Source organism: Canis aureus, chromosome 11, assembly GCF_053574225.1.
Source record: "Canis aureus isolate CA01 chromosome 11, VMU_Caureus_v.1.0, whole genome shotgun sequence".
NCBI lineage: Eukaryota > Metazoa > Chordata > Mammalia > Carnivora > Canidae > Canis > Canis aureus.
Window position 1 is genome coordinate 70,163,676 of NC_135621.1, and position 11,193 is coordinate 70,174,868.

Genomic DNA, 11,193 nt, shown 5'->3' on the forward strand with positions numbered 1-11,193 from the left:
CCTTCCGCCGGTCCGCTTCAGGCCCCCTGCAGGACCCCGAGGGCACGGGGCGGGGCCCTGCGGCTCGTTGGCCGACGCAGCCCCACCCCCGCGACGTGCGCCTGCGCAGTGCAGCGGCGCCCGCGTCGGGGCCGGAAGCACATGTTGGCGCCGGAGCTCCGCGGGGATGGAGGCGGAGACGGAGATGGACGCCCAGAGCGCCGCGGCCGGGGACGGCTTCACCCCGGTCGCCCGCAGGGGTGCTCGGCGGGCGAAGAAACGGCGGGCTGAGCAGCTGTCGGCGGCGGGCGAGGGCGCGGACGCGGGCCGCATGGACACGGAGGAGGCCCGGCCCGCGAAGAGGCCCGTATTCCCGCCCCTCGCCGGGGATGGAGTCCTGGTACTAGCGGGGACCGCGCGGCGGGGCCGGGGCCTGCGGGTGCTGCCGGAGCTGCGGGGCTGCTCCCGAAGGAAGTCCTTAAGATTTTGCTAATTCATGAGAGAGACAGGCGGAGGGAGAAGCAGGCGCCCTGCGGGGAGCCCGACGCGGGACTCGAACCCGGGACCTGGGGTCACGCCCTGGGCGGAAGGCGGCGCCAAGCCGCTGAGCCCGCCCCGCCCCCTCCTGTCGCTCCGCCCCTCGTCTCGTGGCCCCGCCCCTTCCACACTAGTCCCGCCCCTCGCCTCGTGGCCCCGCCCCTTCCGCACTCGCCCCGCCCCCTCGCCTCGTGGCCCCGCCCCCGCATCCCCCGGGGCATCTTTAGTGAATTCCTCCAAGCTGGGGCTCTGCGCCAGGAGGTTTTAATCCGTCGAGCCCGAGCGTCCTGGGGAAGGACGGCCCGCTCAGGGTTGCACCTGCGGCCCCCGGGGCATCTCCTGACCTGCGTGTCCTTTGATCCTAGGGTGGGAAAGAAGAAACCAGGAAGATTGCCGTCCCGGCCAACAGGTACACGCCCTTAAAAGAGAACTGGATGAAGATATTCACGCCCATCGTAGAGCACCTGGGGCTTCAGATACGGTTTAACCTGAAATCGAGGAATGTGGAAATTAGGGTAAGGAGGATGTCAGCCAGTTCCCAAATGTTCCCAAATGTGTCGGGGTCTGTTGCTCTCCTGCGGGCGGGGGTGAGAAGGCGTGAATAGACTTTGTTTAACGGGGATTTGTTTTGTTAAATGGCCACACGGAGGAGTCTTCAAAATCTGCATGCATTCAACCCAAGTAGTCGTTGGATCGGGCTGGCATCCCGCCGCCTGCAGCCCAGGGCGTGACCCCGGGTCCCCGAATCGAGTCAGCATTGGGCTCCCTGCGTGCACCTGCTTCTCCCTCTGCCTGGGTCTCTGCCTCTGTGTGTGTGTGTGTGTGTGTGTGTGTGTCTCGTGAATAAGTGAATCTTAAAAAAAAAAAAAATGGGGATCCCTGGGTGGCGCAGCAGTTTGGCGCCTGCCTTTGGCCCAGGGCGTGATCCTGGAGACCCGGGATCGAATCCCATGTCGGGCTCCCGGTGCATGGAGCCTGCTTCTCCCTCTGCCTGTGTCTCTGCCTCTCTCTCTCTCTGTGACTATCATAAATAAATAAAAAAAAATTAAAAAAAAAAATACTCGTTGCATCCATCAGGTGCATCCAAGGTCCTACCAAAATACTGACGATGCCTGTGCGTGTATCTTGATGATATTCTGCGTGGAAAGGAGACCAGGCTGGGTAAAGCGGTTGTGTCCTACACAGGAAGGAGCGTGTAAGGGACACGCGCACATACCTGCTTTCCATGGCGTCAGCTCAGAAGCTAGGCAAGGTCGACTTTGGGCTTCCTTTTCTGGGCACCAGTTTTATATATCAGAATCGATGACCAAAATTATACTTTCCATTTTTTAAGATTTTATTTATTCACGAGACACACACACAGAAAGAGAGGCAGAGACACAGGCAGAGGGAGAAGCAGGCTCCACGCAGGGAGCCCAATGTGGGACTCGATCCCGGGACGCTGGGGTCACGCCCTGGGCTGAAGGTGGACACTCAACCGCTGAGCCACCCAGCATCCTCAGGACCGCTGAAGACTCCTCTCTGCTGAACTAGAATGACGGAATAAAGCAGAGGCACTGCTTTAAGTAGTTGGTAAAGTTTAAAATCTAGAGGTTGGCAGCAGAACTCCTCTTTGTTCTCACGGTCACTTCCGTGCAGGTCCTTGTCCTTTTGTGCCAGAACGGCTTGTTTCCGCAGAGGTTTCCCTTGCTTCATTGCTTTGAACCCCCCCCCCCCCGCCCCCCGTGCTGGTGCGGGTTACTTTTCCTGGACCGCGCGGCTTTCACCCCGAGTATCTTCAAAACCTCTCAAAGGTAAGAGTTGACTTTTTTAATGACCTTGCCTTTGTAAGTAGGAATCTAAGCCCCAGGTTCATGTCACCAGCTCTTTGAGCATTTCCGGGTCCCTACCTGTGGGGGACTTTGCCGCGGGGAGCAGGCCTTCTCCCCCGTACTCTATTCCTTTGCGGCCTCAACTCCTGTCATCTCAGAGTCCAGCTCCAGTGCTCTCGCCCTTGGGATGGGCCCATGTTCCAGTCACCTCTTCAGACTGTGCCTGGCTGTCTTAGGACATGTCGCAGAGGCGTCAGTCTGGATTCCACTCACACCCGTCGGTACGGCCAGCTGCCAGGCACACGGGGTGCTTCGCATGCACAGCCCTGCGGCCTCTAGATGTGAGCAAACTGAGAGTAAAAGGAGTATGTTCATCAAGGTCCGTCACTAACAAGTGAGTCTTGATGCTGGGGGACCTTCAGGACCCCCCACGCGGACCCGTTTACTTTACCAGTGAGGAAACCTAAGACCCGGAGCATCTGTGGGACTTGCCCAGGGTCACTCACAGACGGGATGGGAGCTGGGATCTGGTTTGAGGTGTGTATCACACAACCTCGGGTAGTTTGAAATTTCTCAAATATTTGGTCTCCTCAACTACATCGGAGAATGGAGATGAAGGTTTTGGAATCAGACCTGTGTCAGAATTCTGCCTTTTTCACATTTTAGTACTTTATTTTCCTCAAATAAAAAGGGGTTTATGTTACTTAATATTCAGTGTTGTCATGGAGACTAGAGCTGTTGTGCGTAAGGCACCTTTGCGGTGCGTGTCATTGTGAGTGGTGGGGACTTTACGAGTAGCAGCTATTTCTGCAGGTATCTAATAAAGCCTTTAAGGACGAGATTCCCGCTTACACCATTCATGGTAGTGGGTCCCGCAGTTAGTGCTCTGGGAAACATGGGCGTATGACGATGATTGAAGTCAGGAGAGGAGATCAGCACTCCCAGGGGGAGAAGAGAAGAGGGGGTCCCTGAGCTGTGGGCCACTGGGCTGCCAGAGGAATCCTGCCGTTGGCCCCCGAGTCCCATGGGTTGTGGGGTGTAGTCTTCAGATGGAACTACCCAACCCTGGAGCTGGGAGCATTTCATTGTGCAAAATCAACACAGTGCTTATCTCACCAAAAACTGGGTCATAGAGGATATATTGGGGAAGGATGGTGGTTAAGGAAATTTTAATAATGAGGAAAGTCTGCCCTGGTGTTTTATTGTAATATTTTCACCTCTGGTCTTAATATGTGTGGGTTTTTTTTGTTTGTTTTTTTTTTTTTTTAACAGACTTGTAAAGAAACCAAGGATGTTAGTGCTCTAACAAAAGCAGCAGATTTTGTGAAAGCCTTTATTCTTGGGTTTCAGGTGGAGGTGAGTGACTTTGTGACATTTGAATTGGGTGCTTAAAAACACTTAGTATGAACATTTCAACGGGTTTGAGCTTTTTAAAAAAATATTTTTTGAGTCTTCTAGGTCTGGTGAATTTTAACAGTTATTCTCAGGTATGTAAACAGAAGGACTTCACAGCTTTAATTTTTATGTTGTAGGACGCGCTTGCCCTCATTAGGTTGGATGATCTCTTCCTAGAGTCTTTTGAAATTACAGATGGTGAGTCTAGGGTGGTGTTTTTCCCTTAACTGTTGTACTTTTGTACTGCTGACTTTGTATTGTAGGAGACTCTTAGCTTTCTCATGGCATCAGTTGACCTGTGTTATCGGCAGGTTCAAAAAAGTTTTTTTGCGTCTTTTAGGAGGGTTAATTCAGTTAGTGATTAAATTTCATGATGGAGTGGGTGGCGTGCTGAAGTCGCTTGCCTCCTCAGGTCTTGCTTCTCTCATTTAGTGAAGCCCCTAAAGGGAGACCACCTGTCCAGGGCAATAGGAAGAATTGCTGGCAAAGGAGGAAAAACCAAGTTCACCATAGAGAATGTGACACGGACACGGATAGTTTTGGCTGATGTGTAAGTATCTGGTCTTGAGAATATTATTGTCCTGATTTATATGTGATCTTTTGCTGGCTTCAAGGAGTCATAAAAATTGGATTTCATGCATAATGTTGCCACTGACTCTTTGCCAGTGTGCAGTTCTGGATGAAATACAGTTACTTTGGAAGCAGATTAAGTGAGTTGAGAAAAATCTCAGGAATTAAGCTTTTTTTCTCAGCAATAAAGGAAATGATTAGGGGTGCCTGGGTGGCTCAGTCGGTTGATCTTCTGCCTTCTGCTCAGGTCGCCGTCCAGGGGCCCTGGGATCGAGTCTTGCTCCGGGTTCCCTGCTCAGCAGGGAGCCTGCTTCTCCTTCTGCCCCTCCCTTCTTCGTGCTCTCTCTCTCTCTCTCTCTCAAATAAATAGAATCTTCAAAAAAGCAAAGGAAATGTTTATAATTACTATTAAAAGAAGTTACTTGACAGGTGAAGATTTAAATAGTACCCGAGGGGACCGGTACATCAGTAGGAGAGAGGAAGGAGTGGGTGTTTTAAATGCCATTGTGGGGATCCCTGGGTGGCGCAGCGGTTTGGCGCCTGCCTTTGGCCCAGGGCGCGATCCTGGAGACCCGGGATCGAATCCCACGTCGGGCTCCCGGTGCATGGAGCCTGCTTCTCCTTCTGCCTATGTCTCTGCCTCTCTCTCTCTCTCTCTGTGACTATCATAAATAAAAAAAAATTAAAAAAAAAAAAATAAGCAGCAAGCTGAATGTGGCCTGTGGTTCATAACTTACCAAGCCCTGATATATATGATATATCTTTAAAAAAAAAAAAAATAAATAAATGCCATTGTGACTTTCCTTGTAAAGAAAGAAATACATGTGCATAATTTAATAAATATTTTTAAATTCTATGTAAAGGCTTTTCACGGGAGGATGGTGAGTATTGCACGTTAGGTGAAAAGCTAGAGAGCAGCTCTATGTGAACGGAAAGGAGAGGAGCCAGGCTTAAAGTCAGGGTGCAGGAAGTCAAGCTGGGATTAGCCCCGGCGGGGCTGCAGCTGCTGCGGTGCCAGGTCGGGGCTCCTGGCAGATGGTGTGGAGGTTATATAATGCCGCCAAGTTGGGGAACGAAGCAGTTGACTGACAGGAGGAGGGACCTGCCCGCTACTAAACCCAGGAATCATTTTATTTAGAATCCTCCTATCTTTGTTCTAAACTCGGGCTCACCATTTTTTAGAACTAAGTTTTGGACTCTGGTTTACAGTGGAGGGTTAACCACACCACCACGTTGATGGCCCCCTTCCTGGAAGACAGGCTTATTGCAACCTTGGTCCTTGCGAGGCGAGCCTGGAGTTGGGAGTATGCAGCCGTGAGGAGAGCTTGTTTCGAACTAGAAATTAAAATATTTTGAAATCCACACCACATTAGAAAGTATCATATGTCACCCTGGAGACTTTTGAGGATTTAAAAATGTAACTGATGCACTGATCAAATTATGGGTCCTATGAAGTTTAAAACTTTAAGTACGTTGATGAGTGTTAATGTAAAATTAACTAGTTGAACTAGCTTTTTTAATAGCTTTACTGCAGCGTGATGTACATACAAACCACATTACCTGTTTCAGTTTCAGGCAGATGTATAGGCCGGTCTGTGATCCCACCTCAACCCCAGGCCGTCACTCATCTACCTTCTGTCATGGTTTTGCCTTTTCTAGAAATGTGTATAAATGCAAGTGCACAGGAGGATGCAGTCTTTGGTGTATGGCTTGTTTTAATTAGCTTGCTGTTTGGAGTGTCTCCGTTCCTTGGGTAGGTCAGCAGTTCTTACAACCAAATACTGGCGTGAGGTCTGCATTTTGTTCATCCATTCCCAGTGGATGGAGGTTTGGGCTGTTTGCAGTTTGGGGCCGCTAAGAATAATGGTGCTATTACCGAGTTACAAACTGAGTCACATACTACTTGAAATGGAGTGTGTGGTATGAATAAGCTAATTTGAAATCCACATGTTCAGCAACTTCCTGATAACGCTGTGACCATGACACAGACTTGCAGGCACCTGTAAGAGTTGTTTTTGATGAGTTGCTGATAACCTGGTAAACTACAGTACGATGTGAGCAGGATACTATTCCAAATAAACTCAGGGCATCAGATGGGAAGTCATGTTACTTGTGGGTCCTGAGACCTCCACTCCAGCCACCGCCCCGTCCCTTTGGTGGTTTCAGCGGCACAACTACTCACACTTACGTATGCTCGCTGTTTCCTCATCTTTCCTCTGCTATTGTCAAGAATTTTTATTTTTATCGAAATGACACGTACATGTACTTAGCAAGCCCCACATTTGTACCACCTACTCCCATTTCCTCTTCCTCAAAGGAACTAATTTCAACTCTTTTAGCTAACTTTTAAAAATCATATATCCATATTTTCAAATACCTTGTTTATATACCAGCTTCTTGACTTGTTTTTTCAGATTAACTGTTGACATTCTACTATGAAACTTGAAAATTCAGGTTTTTTTCATCTGTCCTCCCACCTCTACCCCAACTACTCAGCCGTTAAAACACCCAGTGTACTTAGCCCTCCCTGCGTTCTCCAGTACCTTGTGGGTTTTGTTAAGACCGACATGGAGTATTCCCTGGGCTGTCAGTGCTCAGCATATCACCAGCTGGGCCAGGTGGTAACTGTGATCACTCTGTCCCTTACCACCTTGTTTTCACTTGAATAGATAAATCTTGGGCCGCAGGGGTGGCTCCATTGGTTAAGCGTCTGCCTTTAGCTCAGGTCATGATCTTGGAGTCCCGGGACTGAGCGCCGCATCATGCTCCCTGCTCTGGGGAGCCTGCTTCTCCCCCTGCCCAGGTTCCCTCTCTTGCACGTGCTTGCGCTCTCTCTCACTCAGATAAGTAAATAAAATCTTTAAAGAAAAATCTTCTTTATCTGTGTGCTAATTATCTATCAGTAAAACCCATTAAAAAGCTGTATGTTGTTCTATCCTCTTGGTGTTTCCAGATGCATCAAACGTTGGAGAAATCTCTCCTGGAGCCTTTTTTCTCAGAAACACTGCTGCCCTCTCTGCCTGGCACCCACTTGGCATCCTGGGTTTCCTCTCACCTTTTGCTGTTTGAATCCCTTGGTTGTTGGATTCTTTTTCCCCCGAGTGCTCCTTATGGTTTTTTTGTTTCTCTTTTCTGATTTGATATTTGTATATATTGCAAACTGAGCACCCCCATAAGTCTGGCTAACATCCATCACCACAGTTACAAATTTGTTTTTTCTTGTGTGAAAACTTTTAAGGTTTACTCTTAGCACCTTTCCATTATGTAGACTCTACTAGGCATGCTGTATACATCACATCCCCAGGGCTTCACTTGTTTTGTAACTGGAAGCTTGTGCTGTTTGACCAACCCTGCATTCCCTTTGCCCCCGCCCCCCCGACTCCTTATTTTGATGCCGTATGTAGTCGAGGAGCTAGCTCAGCTTAGGAAGATTGTGTTTTGAGAACTTCTAGTTCCAAAGATGTCCTCTCTCCTGGCCAACCATAGAGTTCTGTTATATAAATCCCATCTGTTCAGAATTTTTGAAGACGTTGCTGTAGCCCAGCTTTCAGTGTTGCTACTAAGAGGGCCAGTGCCATCTTGATATCTGATTCTTTGAGCGAACTAGCTGGCAGTTGTATTATGTCTGAAATTTCATAGTGCTGTGTGTTAGCGTGGGTCTATTTTTATTTCTCTTACTGGGCCCTTTCAAACTAGAAACTCATTTTCTATAATTCTTAGAAATTTTCTTGAACTGCTTTGGTTTCCCTTTTTCTTTCCTTATCCTGTCTCTAATTCCTTTCTGTAACTCTGTCTTCTAATCCTTTTAGTTTTCTTAACACCGTGCCCTTGATTCACATGAAAATAGCTTCTCTACCGACTGGATTTTCTGGTCTTTGCTGTTTTCATTCTTTTCTCCTCGTAGTGTCCGTTTCTCTATCTTCACCTAGCTGGTTGTAGCCTCTTTTTCTTTTCTTTTTTTTGATCCTCAGGGTGTGCCACACGTTCAGGGGTGAGGCAGCCGAGAGCAGACTAGAAGCCCTGGTCTCCGGGCATCCCGGGGGCAGGGGGAGGATGCTGGCTGAATGTAGGCTTCACTTACATACCGATCGCCAGGCTGTTCTTCAGGGAGCCCTGGTGGATCTTTCCGTGTTTATTATTGAGCAGGTCGGGTTCCCCCAGAGAAGCATTCTCCAGGCTCTTTGCTGCCAGACTTTGAAGCCCAGTTAAGGAAGATAGTTGGGAGGTCTCAATTAAGTGTGCAAATATTTGCTTGACATTGCCTGTTTGTAACGTGGCATCCGTACCTCAGCTGTACCTGGTACCCCTGGTCCAGGCACCACATCTTTTACCTTTCCCAGGGAGCAACACCTAATAGTTGGGGGACTCCCCCCATGTCGGTAATTTTGCCAGTTACAGTGGAGAAGGTCTAGGCATCATCTTGAACAGATTTTGTCATTTTTAACCCCACTTTCAGAAATGCCTGGGCCCATCTGGGTGGGAGGGTTCTGTTTGATGTTCCCACTGCCAATTTTGGTGTCCGTTTACTGACATTTTGGAAGATGGGCTCAAAATGGCAAAATACTATATTGTCCCTCTTGAGTCAGCCAGAAGTTTCCATTGGGCCTGGATGATCCTGAGTGGTGAAGAAATTTAGATGACCTTTAGAACTTTGCAGTTGAAATCCAAATGTTTTAATGAAGTACAGGGGGACTCTGCTGGGTTCTTGATGACAGCTCTGCCAGTGTAGAATGAGGCAGATCTCTTTATTTCTTGTAAATTTCTTTCCTCATTTATAAAATGGGAATACCATCTACCTTAACAACGCTCGTGCGGATTCAGCGGGAACACATAAAGCCCTGGCCCATAAAAAGCACTCACTTGATGGTAGCTATTATTAGTCAAGAATCTTAAAATTCTTGGCTTCTTAAATTTTGTGTCTCTCCTAATTCTTATTGGGATGTAAGTTACATACCACAGACTTCTCCTTCAGAGTGATTTTTAGTGTATTTAGAGTTGTGCGACCATTACCACCATCTTTTTTTTTAGGGATCTGTGTCTAATGATTTTCCAGGGTTTCTGGATTATGGGATTTAGTTAAGGAATGCTTTTTTGTTGCTCACTCATCTCACATTCTCTCTTGCAGGAAAGTTCACATCCTTGGCTCTTTCCAAAACATCAAGATGGCAAGAACTGCCATTTGCAACCTCATCCTGGGTAAGAATAATTTATTCCTTGGCGGTTTTCTCTGGAAGGAATCTAGGGGATTTAGAACTCAAACCACATTTGCAAATCAGTTCAGGTTAAGGATGATGTTAAAGATTACAAGTAGAAACGGGTTGGCAAATGTGGGTCTAAAGTATTTTTGCTTGGATTCTGTCAGTTTGCTGGAGAAAAGGTTTATTGGGTTATGTTGCTTAAATGTTTGCTGCTTTCCCGAGGTGAAAAGCATGGAATGAAAAGCCATTCCAGAATAGCAGGCAGGCATTGTGTTTTAGGTTCCAACAAAAAGGGAGCTGCTGATCACAAGTCAACCTAATAGATGCACTTTGCCCTTTTAAAAAAAAAAAAAAAGATTTGAGCGAACAAGCGTGACTCCGTGGGTGAAGGGGGTGTGGAGGGCAGTCCTAAGCAGACTCGGCACTGAGTGCAGAGACCCAACTCACGGCTCAATCTGATGACCCTGGGATTGGGGCCACGGCCAAAACCAAGTCCGATGCTCACTCAGCCAGCCGAGCCACCCGGGCGCCCTGGTCCTATTTTCAAACTGTGCAGCAAAGCCAACAACTTCTGCCTAAGAGTTACAGGATTGTAGGAGCTTGCTCGAAATGGGATTTTCCACCAGTGCCCAGATCAGACTGACCAGCTTCCTTGTGAAATATTTAGATAACTCAGTGCCTTTGACCCTTAGGATTTAAAATATTTTTAGAGTATATATTGGGTATGGTTTATGGTTCTTTTGTTAAGAACGTTCCACTGGAAAATGTGCGTTCTTAGAGTTGCAGACGGCTTTCCGTGTGTCTTCTGTATCCGTGAGTGTATTTACACAGGTGTGTTTATTTTCCTCTGCAGGAAATCCTCCATCAAAGGTTTACGGCAATATCCGAGCCGTGGCTAGCAGAGCAGCAGATCGATTCTGATTTCAAATCAGAGGCTTACCTTGTCTTTGGACTCGAGTAAATAAAAGCCCTTGCCCTCTGCCTGTGGTCACAGGAAACCACGTGAAGAACTTTTTAGTCACTTGCAGCCTTCATCGCTTCTTCCGTTCTCAGCCAGAAGCATCAGCAGAAAGCAAAGGTTTAATAATACAGCAACTTGAAGATCCTTCCCGTATCTGAATTTAATACCGTAATTATACATCATAATTTATCACTTCATTTTAAATAAAAGATTTGCATAATAATGCTCTTATTGGAGGGAACCTTGTTTAAACTGTCCTATATGAATTTATTTATGAATTTGTAACTTTTTATAAACATTTCTTGTCTATGGAGTGTAATTAAACAATCAGCTCACAAAATCGCTCTGAATCATGACCCTTAATACTAGGTGGCATGTGGGTTTTTTAGAAGCAAGTTCGGAAATCACTTGTGAACAAAGGAAGGTTGATCTGTTTTGTAGTTTACAAAATTAAAGATTACATCACAAGGTTGATACAAGAATCTTATTTTTCAAATAAGCACTTAGTGAAAGTAGCCAGACCTTAACCAATGTTTGGGTGAAGGGGAAATACGGTAAAATAATGTTTTTACCAAGAAAACCACAATGTCCTACAAACGCAAGAGCTTGCTGACCTGGGGCTGCCCATCCAAATACTCCTCTGCTCGGTAACGAGCGAGCACGGAGAGCGAGGTAGCCTCCACCATGAGGCTGCCCGTGAACAGGGGACACAACAGTCACTGCCCCTGCTGAGTTCTTATTT

The 11,193-nt window shown here is 47.5% G+C and overlaps 1 protein-coding gene across 1 annotated transcript; it reads left to right on the top strand.

Annotated features, from left to right (window-relative positions):
- The first annotated feature begins 104 nt into the window (after positions 1–104).
- PNO1 (partner of NOB1 homolog) lies at positions 105–10,791 on the top strand. The gene is made up of 7 exons (XM_077915677.1): positions 105–379; positions 882–1,031; positions 3,600–3,683; positions 3,860–3,920; positions 4,155–4,272; positions 9,418–9,488; positions 10,344–10,791. Exons 1-7 carry the CDS (start codon positions 167–169, stop codon positions 10,409–10,411), a joined length of 765 nt encoding a protein of 254 aa, XP_077771803.1. The 5' UTR covers positions 105–166; the 3' UTR covers positions 10,412–10,791.
- Positions 10,792–11,193: the final 402 nt, after the last annotated feature.